Below are 20,271 nucleotides of genomic sequence, written 5' to 3'. Positions count from 1 at the left end.
CAGTGCACGATTATTTGTAATTTTATTTCATGCTCATTTCTGTTAGTGCGGGAGGACTCTCCGGCCTTTCTCTTGTTTGCCGTATAGTGCCACAAGTATTGAAGCTAGTTGGCTCCTTCTAGAAGTTGTGAATGGTGACCGTGATTATTTGCATAGCGCCTAATAGACTCAATACTGCTGCACCTGCAGGTCCCTTGGCCACATGAGTCTGGCAGAATTACTTCGTCAGCAGGAGAGCCTTAAGCTAAGGTCTCTGCATCGGTAATGCAGTTCATTAGACCAGGCATGGGCACTCCACAGGTAGCGTGTGAGGACTCTTCCATTCACAATTGCGTGTACTGGGTCACGTTTAGCGCACGTAAATAAGGTTTCAAATTAGCACCTGCTTGCAAGGATGTCAATAAAATATTTGACTTGGTCTAAGAAAAAATGGTAACTATTTTTTGCTTTTTTTTCCAGGTTATTGGAATATTGGATGTCTTCACACCCGACATGACACTGGAGAAGTTTAATGATTTGTAAGTTAATTTGTGACCCTCCTATAAAAGTAACTGTGTAAAGATGTATTCCTGCACAAATGCTATTTTTACACAAATTACTATAGTAAAATTGCAGCTCTTATAGACTGGATATTCTGGAAAACGTGTCTCCCTAGTGGAGGTTATTTAATAGATGTTTAAAAAAAAAAAAAAAAAATATTTGCGTACTTGTCTGTTTGTGCAACAGTTCTCAACAGGCACACATCACCATATGAACAACTTTTTAAAAAAAAATTTTCTTAAGAGGGAATGATTTATAAACCTCCACTTTAGTTGAGGTACAGTGTGGAAGAAAGTGGTGTACCGAGACCTGCCGGACTCCAAGACAGATTGTAAAGGTGGAAAAGTGTTCGTGCGAAGCTAAAAAAGAACATTGTGAAATAAGATGAGAAACAGTCATTTGTTGATGTAAAGCATATACTTGTCTTAATAGGTCAGGGAAAAAAGTAATGGGAGACTAAAGACCAATGTCCAGTATAAGATTTCTGGAGTCTGTGGAAGCACCTTGGGTCTAATTCGCAAAGTTGCATTTTTCCCACAAGTATGTTTATTTTGCTACAACAAAATAAGAAGTAACTCTTAGTGGGAGTAAGACGCAATTACCCAGAAAAATCTCAATGAAGGCCCCATGACTGCTAAGTCTGATGGGAGGAAGCAGTCGAGATTGAGCAAGTTGATTAAGTGGGTAAATATTGGCTTTTCAGTTTACAAATTCAGGAAAAACCCGCAAGAAACAGTCTAGGCATAATACTGAAAGGAGTTTGCGGATCTACTGACCCTACCATTCTTCCCCTGCCTCTTGTGATTCACTGGTGAGCTTGGGTAAAAGCATGGTAAGAGACATGGATCCAAAGAAATGGATGCAGGGGATTTGAAAGCATCTTAACAGGCGTCACAAGAGCCATACATGTGAAAGGAAACAAAATAAAGGGTCCTACCGCATGTATTGGCCGATATGAAAAGCAAACGCAAATTCATATACTGTGAATGTCACGTGGAATCCGAGATTAATGATTCCTGTGTCATCTGAGAGATAGTAGGAATAGTGCTTCGCAGTTCGTCAGGAGGTAAGTGTCTTGTGAAAATTCTTGCTAAATAACATATTTGGTGGTTTTAGTTCTCTTCCATGATGTCTTTCTTGGACTGGAACTCTCATATCTTTCTCTCTAAGCAGCAGGATGGGGCAATCATTTGCAAAATGATTGTGAAAAACCAAAATACCACATGCCAGTTCTCTCCACATTGTTTTTTTTTTTTTTTAAACTCATTTTATTTAACATTGTGCCTGTAAGAATCAACTTGTACACATTTATATATTTAGGTATAGCAATTCGACATACACCACAACCAATTTGCATAATGTACATAGTTTTTGTGAATATTGCAGTCTTTTACATGGCAATACTCCTCTCTACACATCGTTGGTTTTCACCCTATACGCTGCTCATCCTTCACACCTTTCTTCTTTTCCACTGACAAAGTATAATATCAACTAAGGATCCACCTTGCTTCCTTCATTTAATTTTCGAAGCAATAATAACAAGCATTGGCATAGCCAATAGGTCTCGCCTTTGGGACCTTATAAGTGTTTAGCCATGCAACAGTTGCATAACTAAATACTTATAAGGTCCCAAAAGCGAGACCTATTGGCTATGCCAAGCGGCCGTGGGGCCGCGAAAGTGAAAGTAATCGCGGTAAACCGCGGCGCGCGCGCCCGCGCACATGCACTGTAGCTCTAGGCTGGCCTGGTAGCACTTTTTGGAGCCCTCTCAATAAGTCTCGCCAGACCAGCGCACGCGCTGGGTCAGGCGAGACCTAAAAATTACTCTAGGACACTGGAGGCAACACTTTTGCTGCCACTGGCTTTTCATTGCCAGGGTTGGTCTCGAGGGAAACTGTAGCTTATTTGACTTTCTTGCCTTCCCTCGATTATTTAATGGGACTATAAGGTGAACAAATTAAAGATGTATACAACGGTATCAAGGGATTTTACCTTGTAATAGATTAACTTGATGTACCCCCATCCCGCCATTCAGCTAGACTTGAATCAAAGGGTGGTCACTCAAGATAACGACGGAAGGCAGATTGCCAGCATAGACTTACCAGGCTCAAGGTTTCTCAGCATATTTTGAACCTCATTTAAATCGGAGAGCCATTTTTCATGTACAACGAGTTATACTGTAATTAGCAAACTATTGAAACTGTTTTAAAATCTCTGTAGAGAATATGACTGCAAGGCGCATGAGGAGCGGGAGCTACGTTCTTGGTATGAGGTGTCACCATGTTCTCCCACTGAATACCTTTGGGGATAAAATCCCCCCCCCCCCCTCCCCCAGAGAAAGGGCTCTCTATGTAGTTACACAGGAATAAACAAATTGCACTCTTTTGGAGTTGGCTAAGACCACATCAGTCTAAGCAATTTTCTATTTTGATTATGAAGAGTATAAAGCATATGTCTTTCTAGAAAAATAAGTATTAAATAATAAGAATTCCATTAATTTGTCGATACATAACTACTTATAAACGTCTTAATAGACCAGCATTGGCAAATCCAATAGTTTTCGCATATTAGAGCTATTGATTTTGGCAATGTTTTGTAGCCATGCGCTACAGCAGTGCAGATGCTTTGAAGTGTTGTTTAAACTAATTGAAAAAAGCACTGACAGATTTAGGGCTAATGCACCTTTTTAAGAAAAAAAAATTTTTTTTTAGTTCCGTAGCTCTGGATTCATCATAGTACATTTTAAAATCATTATGTTTAGCCATGCTTCACAGCAGCCACACTACATACAGCATGGCTACGAATCATTACCAAAGTTTGGCAATCCCCATGCTGTACAATATGAACAAAAATGCAATGTCAGAGCCAAAAGTCTCAAAGGCGCGACCTACGGACTTTGTCAGTGCTTGTTTGTGAATGTCATGGTCTTTGCACTAGAATTCCCAATTGTGCTAACAACCATAGTTAACTATTCGTCCTTCTGCACGTGCAGTATGAACTTCGAGCGGGTAAAGAGCAGAGCTACCCAACATTGGGCCAAAATGGGGAAATTCAGGGCCGCATTTCACAATATGCAAATGATGAATTCTAATAACATTAGTCTTCAGAGGCAAACGTTTCCAAAGTCTGTGGCATTGGTTTATATCTGGCAAGGACCAGTCCGCTGTGGACCAATGTTAGACAACACTGGTGTGGACAGCACGAAGCAGCCATTGAAAGTGAGTGCTGCAGCAATTTAAAGTTCAAGGCATGGTTTCATTTTGGGTCGCGAGTGGGTTTTGCACTCCACCTTTCGGCTAAAGACAGGAGCAAACGTTCTTCGTAAAACATTTAATATAACGAAGAACATTTTCCTCCTCATATCTAAAATTAGAGAGCGCACGGGGATGTTTGTTTAAAAGAAAAAACAAAGGGCTCCATTCACAGTTTCTATAAAGCAAAACGTGTGTTCGATTTGTCGTGGGTGTTCACACCAGTCAATCTCTCCTTTCTGTGAGATGGCACTTAACATGAATTGGTAAGATGTAGTGCATTGTTTTAAACTCCCTCTCGTGGGAATGGGCAGCCTCTGAACTCCTACGAGATTAAAAGTGCTTCAACAATACAGTACTAATTTCTCTGCAAACCTAAAATAGCGACCTTTACTTTAGGACTTTCACAACCACGCACTGCCCTTCCTTTCAGTTTACCTTGGGCGCTTCTGGTGAAAACAATAAAAGAGCTGAAAATCAAAGTCAAGTCGTGCATCAAAGAGGGCACACACTACACGTGCCCCTTTCAAATGAAATAGGGTTACTCTCCAAGGCACATCATCTTGTTAACGCAGCTATGTACTACATAGAGCCCTGGTAAATGCACAGAGGTGAAGCAAGGTCATGCTCCCAACAGGCAAACAAACGAGACCTGGTCTGACACACTGACTGGGCATGGCACTTGCCTCGCACTTTGGTGTGACGGCAACAAATAAGCCATGATGAAGACAATACCTCATATTAACAATTCTCACAGTTGACGACACAACCCGACATTTTTTACTGCCAACAAGTTTATAAGAATATTGTTACCTTATCAGCAAAAGTATAGCCACAAGTATATGAATATATAGAAGAAAATATCCTCTACGTGAGATGTAAATAAGAACATTCAATAGATTTTTTAATAATTATAGTTATGCAATACTGAATTTTAAGGACAGTTTAACAATGGCAAAGGATGAATGAAGTATGACTGAGCGATAGGGTTGATATGTCACATAGCAACAATTAAGTCCTTTTTAATTTGTCTGATATAAAAATGTTAATGTATATATTTATGATCATTTTCTACTTTTTTTTGATACAATTAAAATATTCTATTTCCATTTGTGATCTGGGTTCTTGTATTTATACTTTGATGCTCCCATTCTATGCAGTTGCCCAAGTAGTTTTTCATACATACTTACCTTACACTTTGCATCATTCTGCAAGTTATGTGAAGGGCAAATAGTTCATCTGCACACCGAGTTAACCTGTTGCCTCTATTCCTTACTGTGTAAACAAAAACGGTGCAAATACACTTGCACTGCAAAATGTTTATGGGGTATGGAGTGTTTTCCTGGCACCGCATTTGAGATGAACAATTTTCACAACTGTGTGAAGGACACCCTTCTCCACAGAAAGGCATAGTTTCAGTTTGAGTGTCTTCAAAGTGGCTGGCTGCACATTTGTTTGATTTTTCTAAATGTAGCACTCCGTTATTTTGTATACTCTGCCTGATCATCGTTGTTTCATTTTGGCGTTTCCAACATTTTCTGCAGCTGTAGCTGTAGTGACCATCTCAATGCACTGGCAGAATCAACAAGACAAAAAAAAAAATCTGGCATCCGCATGTTTCATGATGTGCTATTTAGGGGTTATGTTACAGCCTAGTAAACGGGATGAGCACAAGCGGGCTCCATAGGAAGAGTTATTTTCATTCCACTTTCCTTTGAACTCCCTCACTTTGAAATCCGCAGAAAGCAAAGTAAATACCAAGCTCCCTGGAAAAGAGAGCTTGACATTTGACCTATATCTTTAATTGCACATCATATGTGATAAATTAAATATTTAAAGGCCTGTTTACAGAAAGCGAGTTTGTGGAAGAATATAGTAAACACAATATAGTCAATGGGAGGGGCAATCTGTATCTAGAAAGCCTAAAGCAAATAAAGCCAGCAAATAGAAATTCAGAAAATGTGAGTTACAAAGCCAATGGTAACCAACGGGTGGAATGCATTCCCAAGTCAACTTTCTGAAAGTTCCCAAGATGTCTTTAACAAACCAGACAGCTGTGCTGTCTGGTAGCTAGGCTGTGACCTAATAAACATCAACTGAAGCCATACCGATTTTTTTTTTTTTTAAACATATTTTATTGGTCAATTGCATAAACATCGCAGGGCTCTGTATGTAATCTGTATATCAAAGACAATTGTCACATCAAACTATACAGTGACACAGGAGCAACTGACTTTTATAGGTGGCAACCGAAGCCATACCGATTTGATGAATTAACCAAGCATGCTTTTGTTGCTTACTACTTCTTTTTGGACAATCTAATTCGACCTCACATTTGTCATTATTCTACCAATGGGAATTAAGTTCATACATTTTCAATTGTTGAACCCATGCTTTGCATGATAGGTTAACTTTTTCCCTCTTTCAGGACTTAATGATAACATATATTCAGTGCTCTTATTAGGTGTTAATTAACTGGTATAGGAAATCCTGTTTCCACAAGCGTTTAAAATACAAAGTACTCGAAACAATTTGCATGTAAATATTTTCATTAATTATGAATATTTCAGATATGCATCATATACATTATTTGCAAATATTTGTGTTGGCTTATGCCTTTGGGTATTAAAATACAAAGCAGCCTAAAGGTGCTTACATGCTTATATATAGGAATTACTGCAATTCAAGCTAGGCATAGCCTGAGTCTCTGGATCCCTGTTTCTTTGCATAGCAAGACTTAGCCTGTCTTTAACCATTGTTCAAACTTATTCTATCAAACCAAGGCTTTCTTTTTTTGTATTTCTACATTTATTTTCCCCCTTTTGATTGATCTGGGCAAATCCGGTCTCACTCTGTGCTGAAAATGCTCAATAATTCAGTGTAGATCCAAGGTGAAACCACTCCAATTGTATACATCACTAGTTTCCCCATTAGTAAATCTGTAAGAAGACTCAATAAAAAACCCCAAGCTAACTTTCATGGATAGTACATCAATTTCAAGACCGATGGAACCTACTCTTAACATAACTCAACATGCAGTTTGCATTACTAACAGGTGTGGAGAAAGTAAAGTTTCATTAGATCAATCTCCAAACCTGTTGCTTCATTGGAAGATGATCTCCCCATGGAAAGTGCACACGTGGGTAGAGCAGAATCACTTGTAATCACTCAAAATTCCTAGAGCAGGGCTCACAGAAGAGATTGAAATGCTAATTTGTTTAAGTTGTAAAACTATATTCTCTGCCCCTTTTTGGTTTCCTATCACCGATGTGTGTGGACACCCAGAGCACCGACACCTACATCAGAGGATCAAGGCATGTTCTCTTCAGAGTCAGTTTAAAACAATAAATAAATAAAAATCCTACCTTCCCAAGGATAACACAATTATATTCTGTCAAGGACGAAGACTGCAGACTTGCAACTAATTCTGGGTCTAAGAATACTGAACTACTTTGCAAGATCAGAAATGGCCAAGTTTTTTTCCCTCCGTCTTGTGTTTTTCTGCTACTTGATGAGGCGCACACTTACCAGTGACTAATTCCGACTGAGCTGCCCTTTCATTCCCAGTAGCAACTGAAGCCAAAGCTACAGTCTGAGCCAATGGTCATTAAATTGAAGTGGATTTCTAGTGATCTCCCTGTGGGTCATTTGCAGCCACCTCCACAGTCTTGTTTGTCATTCCCAGTACTCGGGTGGTGGTGACAAGTGCTTCATAATTGGGCTGTGAATGTCACTCCACCTCCTTTGGATACTCGGGCTTTAAACCTGTACATGAGCCACACTCGCAAGGAATGAAGCCACACGTAAACAACAAATTAATGAGAAGTCTGCCGAATGCAAGTCTCTGCTGTGGCATAATGGAGAATAGGTGTAGGAACAAGACACACCGGTAAATCCCTTTCAGGGGGCAGACATTTCCCACAGTTCCTTTTGTGTGAAAGTGTTTGCAGGGTTGGAAACTAGAATAGTGATACCAGAGGGGAAACAAATGTGCTAACAAGTCACAGGATCCGGTGTCGGGGTGCTATGGAAAATTCAGGAGCAGGTCACAATAATTCCATGATATTTATGGTTAGATAAGCTACAAACATGACGTACTAAAGCATGACAGGATTCACTTACTGTTGTTGTGGAGGAGTGATTCCCTGAAGACAGTTTTCCATATCACTGGTATGTAATATGTCGCCCAACCCTAAGATAATTGATATAGTTTTTAGCCATGCAGTAGCTGGTATGCATGCACAACACAGATGAAGTGCCAGGGTAAGAGGCCCATGGGAGTCATGGTGTTTATCATTCATCCTGCATCCTATTGCCCAGGAGGCCGCCAGGAGACTTTTTTGGAATTGCACTTTATACTGGTAACGTGCACTCAACCGGGATAATGGCAAAAACAGAGCAGCAAGCCAAATCTGTGTGGCACAGTGGGCACCTTGATTCATGCACTTTGCCTGGTGTAGTGGCTTTATAAATGAGACTCCTCCATTTTTGTCTGCCTTGAAATAAACCGGCTCCACTTCCTTTCTTATGAGGGTGTATTGCCTTTATTTGTTCACTCTTTGAAACAAGCATTGTTCTGCTGGTTGATGAATGTACTCTGTGTGCTGTCTGTACTTAATGTACATTTCTGAGAAATATATACATTTTAAATTGGGGGGGGACACAAATAAATCGACATTATAGTTAGGAGTTGGAATGAAGCCTGAGAACGTTAAAAGAACAAAAAAAACCACTGAAATACACCACTTATATTTTAGTGAAGCAACTATAACTTGCGCCCCCATCATGCACTGCTTATGACCTTGTATATTACAGGTTGGATCTGGTCCTTTTCGCAGGGTCACTTCCACATTTTTGCCTTCTGTTGCAGAACCCATTTTTATTGGCATTGGGGCCTTTTTTTCCATGCTAACCTATGCTAAAGTGCTTATGCTCTCTCCTCTAAACATGGAAAAATTATCATACACCTGACTAATACATTCAATTTACTTGCAAGTCCCCAGTAAATGGTACTACTTGTACCCAGGCCAGGGTCTGTACATTAAATACTACTAGTGGGCCGCAACACTCATTGTGCCATCCACTGTAACGTCGCCTCTTTCTGAGTGGGGGTCCGTGCTGGGCTGCCAGAAGCTGATGCAGCCGAAATATCTTGATTAATTGCTTCTTTAAATCCCCAATCTCCAGGATATAACGCAGGCAAGGACCACATTTCTGTGCAGTAGTTTTATTTTTGCTAGTCGGCCATGATGTGTTTTGGTCCTTCCTGGACCTTGATCACATGACAGCGCTCCTTGGCTTCAACCACCATTTTATATATATATCGCTTTGGAACTCCTTCGTGCACAACCCAGGCCCCTCTTTAAAAACTAATTTCTCAAAAACAAGTAAACTGATTTACATCAAATTATAACAAGCATTGGCATAGCCAATAGGTCTCGCTTTTGGACCTTATAAGTGTTTAGCCATGCAACAGTTGAAGTTGTTGCACCAAGGATATTGTGCTGCCTAACTAAATACTTATAAGGTCCCAAAAGCGAGACCTATTGGCTATGCCAACGCTTGTTTAGCATGTAGATACAACTGTTTCGCCACTACAATCCATGACAACTAAGGTAATCAATTAACAGAAGTGAACCAACTAACTGCTCGAGCCGGGGGAAGCACAGACTGCTTGCTTATCGAGCTCTATCTCACTCAGATAGCTGTGACATCCAGCCAGTCAACAGAAGAGTTCTTTTTATCACAACAATCAAAATGAGACCCTACAATAAATGTGTTTAGCACTATGCAATATATTAAAGAACTTCTATGTTCGAGGCATATGAGCTGCAGATCACACACTTAGGATAGTAGATCGCCATCTGGTGTTGGGCTCGGATGCTTGCAGGTTGTTGTTGTCTTCGGAAGAAGTCTTTGGTCACAAGATAGGTGACTCTTCCCTTGGACGACAGTGCGCATGGGCATCAACTCCATCGTTAGATTGTTTTTTTCCGCCATTGGGTTCAGATGCAACTTTTCCGCTCCGGTTGGAAATATCAATTCCAAGCTTTTTGAAGCGAAAAACTTCACAATAAAACAGCGAACCACCTTCATCCTCGACATCGATTACATCGGCTCGATTCCGGACATCGACGCAGGCTGCTGGGCCTATCCACGCCGTGAGGCCTACTGCTCATGGAAAGGACACCGTTCAAAAAATGCCCCCAGTGTGGAGCACAGTGACCACCACAAAGTCTGCAACCTGTGCCTATCACCAGAAAACGATGAGTCCAGCCTGCGCATCCTTTCGATCCAAAAAAAACCGTTCGGGATCGAAGGGCTCGACGCCACATCATGGCACAAAGACCAGCTCTGGAACCAGAGGACATATTTGATGAAGGCCCCGATGTCCCGGAAGAAGATTCTGAAGATCTGCAAATAATTTCTGAAGCAGACGACCCCATTACTCCTGGGCATCGTGTGAGTACTCCTGCCCCAAACCCACCAAAGGCATTGGTCAAGACTTCGCCTGCTGGCCCCAGTCGAGACCGAAAACATCCTTCAGAAGCCCCGCCTCCGGGCTCGGCTCCGAAGAAACATAAGCCTTCCGGTAGCTCGGGACCGAGCAAACCGCAGGTCATGGTCCAACCGGCACCGAAGACAAAAGACCACTCGGCACCGAAATTGGCTCCAAAGCCCTCGGCCCCGAAAACACCAAGGCCAATAGACACACCGGCACCGAAGGTTCCCAAGCCCACAGATACACCTTCGGCTCCGAAAACCACATCGGCACCGAAACCATCATCGGTACCGAAACCACCGTCTAAGGACTCTCATACGCCTCCTAAAGCCAAACAAGCTACCGATCAACCAAAACCTCGATCGGAGCCGAAAAAATCGGTACCAAAGACTGTTCCTGAAGAACAAGTACTTTTTCATCCAGACCCAAGGCAGAAAAAGATCTATATCAACCCCAAGACTGGTCATGTCACCGCGGTGCCATGTAAAAAACAGAAACTGGACACACCACCTGCCCCAGTTCCTGAAAATAGGAAGGACTCTTCAACATCTCCTATCCCTCCTTCCTCTCCTATACTGCCTCCTATCCCACCCCATCTGCCTACATCACCATTACATATACCCTCTCCGTCTCATACACCACCACCACAGGATGATTATGATGACCTAGGGGGTGGGGGTGATCCTAATGATCCGTTCACGGATCCAGACACCACCACTGGATGACTGGGCATTCCCTTTACCAGACATGCCTGACCCTCAGCCATATCCCTCAAAACCATCGCCTCCTGATGATCACCTGGGGTTTGGACAGTTATTAAATAGAGCAGCAATATACCACGGCGTCACAATGCACTCCGACACACCAGAGGAAGACTTCCTATTAGGCACTTTCGAACAGTCCCAAATGTCTGTACAAATTCTGTCCATGATTAAAGGAGTCATAAAACATGCCCCCGAAGTCTTTAAAGACCCCGTTCGTGCCAGGGTTCGTAACCCACGGATCGAAAAGAAATATAGGCCTGCTCCTCAAGATCCTAACTACATCAAGGGCCAACTACCTTTTGGATTCTTTGGTCGTTTCCAATGTTTGGAAACGCGCCAACTCCCAAACCACAGGAGATGCACCACCCCCAGACAAAGAATCCAAACTATTAGAAGCCTCTGGCAAAAGAGTAGCAGCACAAGCCGCTAATCACAGGCGTATTGCCAACACCCAAGCCCTACTAGCACGCTATGACTGGGCCCACTACGATCAATTAGAGACTCTCTTACAACATCTGCCAGATCAATACAAAACCCAGGCAAATTACCTCATTCAGGAGGGAAAGCTCATTTCAAATGCAGCAATTAAATGTGCACTTGACGCCGCAGACACCGCCTCTAGAGCAATTAACACCGTGTGCTCCTTTGACGACATGCATGGCTACGCATCTCAGGCTTTAAGCCAGAGGTACAAACTACCATACTTAGTCAGCCTTTCAATCAGGAACAGCTCTTTATGCCAGCAGTAGCACTGCCCTTGAAAAAATGAAAAAGGACACAGACACGGCTAAGTCCATGGGAGCATTACAATCTCCCCACCCACGTGGCTCCTTTCGGCACTCCTTCTATAGAGGAGCCTCCAAAAATATTGGAACGGACACCTCCTCTACATTCAAAACCGCCCCACACACATCCCCCAGTAGAGGATTCTTTAGAGGTGGATACAGAGTAAACAACAAGGGGCGAGGTCGAGGTAACACTCGCACCTCCCCTACCACAAAATAGTGACTTTCCTCCATTCCCCCCAGACCATTCCACTCCGGTCGGGGGAAGACTAACACAGTTCCTACCTGTCTGAAACTCCATCACAACAGACAGGTGGGTCAAACAAATTATCCAGTATGGTTACTGCCTGCAACTCACAACTACCCACCCCCACACATACCACCCAAACAGCGTTCCATGTCACAAGACCATCTTACACTCCTCAAACGAGGTTCTCTCATTGCTTCAAAAGCACGCAATAGAACCAGTTCCCTTAGGACTGGACTCTAAGACCAATACTCTAACTCAGACCCCTAAATCTGTATATCAACTCAGATCTTTTCCATATGATCACTCTTCAACAAGTGCTCTCACTATTGCAACAAGGCGATTTCCTTACCACACTAGATCTCAAGGACGCCTACTTCCACATTCCCATACATCCTGCCCACAGGAGGTATTTAAGGTTTGTGATGGACAGACAACACTACCAGTTTACAGTCCTCCCATTCGGGATAACAACCGCACCCAGAGTATTCACAAAATGTCTAGCAGTAGTAGCAGCACATCTCAGATGGCAACAAATTCATGTCTTCCCGTATCTAGATGACTGGCTAATAAAAGCCAAGTCATTCAACAAGTGTGTCCTACACACACACCAAACTAGCCAAATTTTACACAACTTGGGATTCACAAACTATATAAATCTCACCTCCAACCTGCTCACATACATCAGTATCTAGGAGCCACCATAAACACCTCCACAGCCCTAGCATATCCCAATCCAGCCAGGATAGCCAATATGCAAGCTCTTATCGCAAAATTCCAAATCCAACACTCTCTTCCAGCAAGAGTGTTCATGCAACTCATAGGCATGATGGCGTCATTCATCTTCATTGTGCCTTATGCCAGATGTCAAATGCGCCCCTTGCAAGAATGTCTAGCCCGTCAGTGGAACCAGGCTCACGGACAACTTACGGATCTGGTGTTGGTGGACAGCCGCACACATCGCTCTCTCAAATGGTGGAACATAACAAACCTCTCCAAATGGTGGAACATAACAAACCTCTCCAAAGGGCGGCCGTTCCTAGAGCCTCTTCCACAGATAGTGTTGGCAACGGACGCATCGCTCACAGGATGGGGAGCCCACCTCCTCGGCCACACCACTCGGGGCAAATGGACCGCTCAACAAAAAATGCTCTATCAATTAACTGGAACTGCTAGCAGTGTTCCTAGCACTAAAATCATTCCAACTACATTTCCAAAACAAAACTGTCCTCATTCGGACAGACAACATGACAGCCATGTATTACATACAAAAACAAGGAGGCACACATTCTCTCCAGCTGTCCCAGCTCGCACAGAACATTTGGAGATGGGCCATTCCCCAGAAAATATACCTACTTGCAGAACACCTTCCAGGGGTTCACAATCAGATTGCCGATCCACGAATGGGAACTACATCCCCAAGTTCTAATACCCTTATTCCAACAATGGGGCCAACCAGACATAGATCTGTTCGCCACACACGAAGACGCAAAATGCCCAACCTTCGCCGCCAGGTTTCCCCACCCGGAGTCAAAGGGCAATGCAATATGGATGAACTGGTCAGGCAGATTTGCGTACGCTTTTCCACCTCTCCCACTCATTCCATTAGTGGTACGCAAGCTCAGGCAAGAGTCTCTCAAACTGATCTTAGTAGCTCCCACATGGGCACGCCAACCGTGGTTCCCAACACTACTGGAACTCTCGCTAGTGCCCTACCAAAAACTGCATCTCTCCCCGTCCTTATTAACCCAGATCCAGGTCAACTGAACCTGGCACTCTGGCTCCTGAAGTCCTAGAGTTCGGTTATCTCAACCTACCACCAGACGGCATGAATATTATAAGAGAGGTCAGACGACCTACCACTAGAGCCTGCTACGCTGCAAAATGGAAAAGATTTGCCATTTACTGCACTAACTATCATATAAACCCACTGGATGCATCCATCCAGGAAGGACATCATTTGCTACTTACTGCACTTGCATAGATGTAATTTGGCATCCATACGTCTCCACCTAGCAGCATTAGCAGCCTACTTACAAAATAGACAACACTTGTCACTCTTCAGAGTACCTGCGATCAAAGCCTTCATGGAAGGACTAAAGAATTATTCCTCCCAGATTACCACCCTCTCCAGTGTGGAATCTAAACATTGTTCTTACAAGGCTCATGGGACCCCCATTTGAACCTCTGCATAAATGCGAACTACAGTTCCTCACATGGAAAGTGGCTTTCCTTATTGCTATCACATCCCTCAGAAGGGTAAGTGAAATCCAGGCTTTAACCATACAAGAACCATTCTTACAATTACACCGTAACAAAGTGGTTCTTAAAACAAATCTGAAATTCCTTCCAAAAGTCATATCTCCGTTCCATCTTAACCAATCAGTAGAGCTACCGGTGTTCTTCCCAAATCCCGACTCGGTAGCTGAAAGAGCTCGTCATACCTTGGACGTTAAAAGAGCCCTTCTTTACTACATTGACAGAACCAAATCATTCCACAAAACAATTGTTCGTTGCTGTTTCTCCACCACATAAAGGCAACCCCATTTCCAAATCTGGGATAGCTAGGTGGATAGTTAAATGTATCCAAATATGCTACCACAAGGCTAAACGCACACTAACGGTTCCCCCTAGAGCGCATTCCACGCGCAAAATGGGGGCTTCCATGGCATTCTTAGGAAACATTCCCCTAGAAGATATTTGTAAGGCAGCCACATGGTCTACAACACACACCTTCACTAAATACTATTGTATTGATGTGCAAGCAAAGCAGCAAGCTTCTGTGGGTCAGGCTGTCCTTAAAACTTTATTTCAAACTGCTGCAACTGATACAGGTGACCACCGCTAGGGGAGATACTGCTGTATAGTCTATCCTAAGTGTGTTATCTGCAGCTCCTATGCCTCGAACGGAATATGCTACTTACCAGTATGCATCTGTTCTTGGCATGTAGAGCTGCAGAGTCGCACACTCCCACCCACCTCCCCGGGACCTGTATCTGTTCCAGCATTGTCTTACTTAGACAACACACATGGACATCTCTCTTTTCTACGAACTCCATTTCCCATCATGGCGAAAAACAATCTAACGATGGAGTTTATGCCCATGCGCACTGTCGTCCAAGGGAGGAGTCGCCTATCTTGTGACCAAAGACTTCTTCCGAAGACAACAACAACCTGCAAGCATCCGAGCCCAACACCAGATGGCGATCTACTATCCTAAGTGGGTGACTCTGCAGCTCTACATGCCAAGAACAGATGCATACTGGTAAGTAGCATATTCCATATCTGAGTTGTATGGCCACCTAAGGTTTGATATGGAGATTTTTTTCATCTGGGTGAAGGCCTGCAGTATTACAAAAGAAATAGTAAGGAAAATTAAGCCATATTGTAATCTTGTGCACTGACCCTGGTAACTGATCTCACACCTATAAAGAAAGGTGCTCTGCTCTGACCTGTCAAGTCAATTACAGTGCTGGTCTTACCACTATTTGCAATATAAATTAGTCTCCCATTATCCCCATTTCGATGAGTCTTCTTCTTTGCATTAAGGTCAGGATTTAAAGAGCATATGTAGCCATTGTGCTTGATGAATGTGGTTCATACCATTTATAAACAGTTTTGAGATGGTGCATATGGACCCTGGAGCACTCATAGCAGCAGCGTATACACAGCGGGACAAGGGAGAGGGCAGAACACAGGAGGAAGCAATACACTGGTGTGGAAGGAGCAGCCAGACTGAAGGTAAATAGCTTGCGGAGAAGACCAGGAAAAGTTTAGAGTGGCACAACTGCAGAGAAAGTGGCAGCAAGGTTTGGGCTCAGCACCGGGTGTGATGTAGTGCATCAGAGGAGAGATATCGTCAGGAAAGACGGGGACAGGCATGGTGAGGGCATTGTTACACAGTGATGAGCTGCTCTCTGACATGAAGCAGGGATGCTGCGAGTCATAATAACAGGGATGAAGTCCACACCCATGAAGCATGGCTCGACAAAGGGAGGGGGAACTTGGCCTGCATACGAAACAAGCATTGGCATAGCCAATAGGTCTCGCCTTTAGGACCTTATAAGTGTTTAGCCATGCAACAGTTGCATAACTAAATGCTTATAAGGTCCCAAAAGCGAGACCTATTGGCTAGGCAAAGCGGCCGTGAAAGTAATCGCTGTAAAGCGTGGCGCGCGCACATGCACTGTAGCTCTAGGCTGGCCTGGTAGCACTTTTTGGTGCCCTCTCAATAAGTCTCGCCAGACCAGCGCATGCGCTGGGTCAGGCGAGACCTAAAAATACTGTCGCTTGTCAAAGCATTTCGGGCGTTTTCTTTAACCCCTTGAGTGCCCCGCCCTTTCCCCCTCCTGTGCCGGGCATTGTATTAGCGGGCGGGGTCCATGACGAGATAGTCTCGTCATGGGCACAGCGCAACCGCGCTCCATGACGAGACTATCTCATCATGGGCACAGAAGGGGTTAAAAGCTTTTAAAACTGAAGAGGGCTGTCAGCGGCTTTGAACCCATGTACAAGTGATTAGATTAAAATGCACACCTTTTTTTTTTTTTTGAAAAACCTTTATTACAGTTTCAGAGACATACAAGTATGGGCCTACAACCAACAGGCCGGCCGCTAATGCACACTATAGCATAGACACATCTTAACAACCACATCGGTGAAGCAATAAGAGAGCTACTGGAGTGCTAATCAACTCAGCCAGCCGCAGCCGCAGTCCATAGACAAGCAAAGAAAGGTTTCATATTTTTAAAGAAAACGAAAAACATCACACACAAGGCAGAGGAGGTCAATAGTAGTAACATGTGCTCCCCGTATCGAAGGGGTAAACAAACCCAGGGAGAAAGAGGGAGGAGGGGCAGGCAGAAGAAACCAAATGCACATGTCGCAGGAGCATAGAGGAATGCTAGGGAGACAGAGCAGCATCCATCTCTCGCGTCTGGGGCGGGGCGCAAATACCTCCACCATAGGAGTTCCAGGGACCCCACACCTTAATCCACTTCCCAGGCTTGCCTCTCGCCACATACACCGTTTTCTCTCTGAACATACACCAGTCCATGTGTTCCTTCCACGCTGAGACCGTTGGTGGCCTCTGGGAGCCCCACAGTTGTGCAATGTCACGCTTCGCTACCATATAGCCCAGAGTCACCCACTGCGTCTGCATCACATTGTAATCAGTCGGCTCCCAGACATTCAGCAAACATCTCCTTGCCTCCGGCAACAAGGCAACATGCGTGACTTCTTCTAACACCGCATGCACTCTACACCAAAACCGAGTCACCTCCGGACACTCCCACAGGATATGGAGGAAAGTCCCCAGTAGTCCACAGCCTCGCTTACACAGACCATCCACCGAATACCCCATACGCATCAAACCAGGCCCCGTGACGTACACTCTATGAAGTATCTTAAGCTGGACGAAACGCAAGCGGGCCGGGATAGCCACCTCTTTCGGGGAGGCCACCGCTGACACCCAATCCTCGTCGTCAAGTTCCAAACCGTCGGCAATCCATGTCTCCCGCAATGAGGTCAGCAAACCCATTCGATCATTGATAAGCTTCTTATAAATCAGCGAAATGGTGCTATCCGGCACATAGCCGTCCAATACTCTATCTTCCAACGGGGAGGACTCCGGAATAGCCGCAACGTCCGGGAATACGGAACACAAGGCGTGATGAACCTGAGCGTACCGAAAAGTATTCCCTATCGTTCAACTGATATTCGGTTTTCAGCATGTCGAACGTCTTAAATTTCCCTTTCGTCCAGAGATCCCCTACCTTGCTGATACCAATCATATCCCATTTCTCAAAGCCTTTCGTAGTCCACAGATAACCCAAACGCCGGGATGCGTTCAATGGCGTTGCCCGAGTCAAGCGATCCCTCCACCCCATCGCCGCATTGGCTGCATGCCACACCTGCACCGCGACCCGCGTCGGGCCTGTCAATCGCGCATCAAGGGACCCCGAGTATAGTGCTCGATTATAATCCCCGCTTGGCAATAACAATTTGTCCATCTCAAAAGCCGGGTTCAAAGCAGGCCCATACATCCCGTGATTGACAGCAGCGAACTGGGAAAAATGCACACTTCTTAATCAAAATCACTATCCCAGAAGTAGCAGCTGTTAGGCCTGACTGGTGTCAGGTGACACTCATTTTACCAATGTTAACCAGGGTGAAACATTGTTTGCATTGTATTCAGTTGGAATTTATATATATGGGCCTTAGATCACAACGGTGATTTATAAATAAAAAAAAAAGCGCGAGCAACAAGCCTGGGAGTCGTGAGCGCGCGCACGTGCAAAAAATAAACACGCGTGTGGTGCGCGCGAAAGGAGCAGCACGTGCACGTTCATGTTCACGCTCTGGCCACCAAAATCCTCTCTGGTAGCACTTTGAAAACCTACTTACTAAAGGTCTGGCCTGAGCTAGCGCTCAGGCGAGACCTAAAAAGCACACATTCTGAGCAAATTTCTAATTATTCGCCAATTTTGATATAATTCTATTCGGTTGTTCTTCTGTATCAGCTTCCTATGGGAATTAACATGAGAAATTGCCCTTTTGGGTACCCCTCCCTTTTTCTTGACCCCCTCCTGATGGATCTGCTTGAAACTTACCATGAAGGAGCAGAGGTGTGTGAACTTTATTTTTGTTTTGTGCAGGTTTGTCAGACTGAAATAACACACACTTCATTTTTTGTTTAAATCTGTTTAACATTTAAAAAAACATTTTCAAAATACAGTTTACAAAGCTTTGTCAGTATCACTGTCCCTGCCTAGTAAAGGTTTACCACAAAAACAATATTTTATGCCATTCGGGCAAGCTGATAGGAATCAAAAATGAAAAATAATGCCTGTTGAGCACATAACGTAGGACCAAGGCAGTTATGACAAGTAATATTGATACAGTAATTGAAGCAGAATGTTTTTTGTTTTTTTTTTTAAATCTTTTTTTGTTAGCATTTTTCTGTTACAAAAACATAAAACATGAACAGTGCACTGGTACCATGTTTTTCAACATCAAGGCGAAGCAGTATGGGGTCGCCCTACGTAGTACCAAGCAAGCCAGCAATCTGGTCACTAAAAGCAAATAATTACGTGGGATAATGCCACTACCATGGGTAAGGCAGTGCTAAGAAGTCTGATGGTAGAATAGTCTTTAGGCCTTCCAAACATGGTGTATTGCAGATCAGAACTGTGGGCATTGTTTGCATTGTCCTAATTTTGTTGCACCCTAAGGAAGGATAAGGTAGTTGCCTTGGACCTATGGCCACGTGCATTGGAAAGGGAGCCAGTTTTGACAGAGCTCAGTAATAACTTAAATTGGGGTTCTTGTCTGAGCAGTTGGGGCCCGCTCCATATATGTGCGCTGTGAAATGTGGGTGTTGGGAATCAATCTCGATTATCATCTAGAGGCTCCCCTGTAGTAGTGACCATGCCCTGTAGGATCGACACCATAGCATCCCAGTGTGTCGCTAAAGGGAACTTACGGATGCCCAGCAAATCTTCCCTGCGCAGTGCCACCCCCTCTACCCTAGCCCAATTAAGTAGGGAACGGCACCAGGCTATAAAGTGAGGTGCCAGCTGGGATTTCCATTGCCTGGTGATCAAGCGTTTTGCTGCTACTACAAGCCCCAGATAAAAAAAAACGGGTAGTGGCCCTGTTCTTCTTGTTCCTACTGAATAAATGTAATATGTGTACCTCCCATCGAGAGGGGACAATATGGGATGTGCAGGCAGCTAATGTGGTCGTCACACTGTCCCAATATTGAAGCAGAACATTTTGTATGGCGAAAGCCATGGTAAATGGTATAACAATCATAAGAAACAGTGCAAGTGCCAACTGTGAACTGAGCTGCCCCCAACAAAACCAAAACAAATGAACTTCATATGGAAACTCAGACCTAACTATAACTGAACAGTTGTAACCACCACTGTGTGTATTTGTATCTATCTATCGTACCTGCTGGCGGTCGTCAGTAGGTGGTTATAGTTGGGATGTCGTTTGCATAGGAATAGCGTTTTTTTCTTCACAAAATGTTCAAAACCAATTTGCCAGTCACTTCAGCTGCTGTTTTTGAGAGTTTTGTGGTGATCGGTCAAGGGGAGGTTCCCTAAACACTTTTCCTCCATATAAATTTCCATAGGAAACTAATCACGGGTACTGCCCGAACTGCTCAACGGAATTG

The 20,271-nt window shown here is 43.9% G+C and overlaps 1 protein-coding gene across 1 annotated transcript in view; it reads left to right on the top strand.

Annotated features, from left to right (window-relative positions):
- MAPK12 (mitogen-activated protein kinase 12) overlaps positions 1–20,271 on the top strand; it is a 484,751-nt gene that overhangs the window by 100,038 nt on the left and 364,442 nt on the right. The window contains exon 3 of the mRNA XM_085653980.1: positions 460–518. Within this exon, the coding sequence (XP_085510106.1) occupies positions 460–518 (59 nt within the window). The remainder of the gene's footprint in view (positions 1–459; positions 519–20,271) is intronic.

The sequence above is a fragment of the Triturus cristatus genome, chromosome 4_1, assembly GCF_964204655.1.
Source record: "Triturus cristatus chromosome 4_1, aTriCri1.1, whole genome shotgun sequence".
In the NCBI taxonomy this organism is placed as follows: domain Eukaryota; kingdom Metazoa; phylum Chordata; class Amphibia; order Caudata; family Salamandridae; genus Triturus; species Triturus cristatus.
This window is presented reverse-complemented; position numbering and strand designations above follow the sequence as displayed.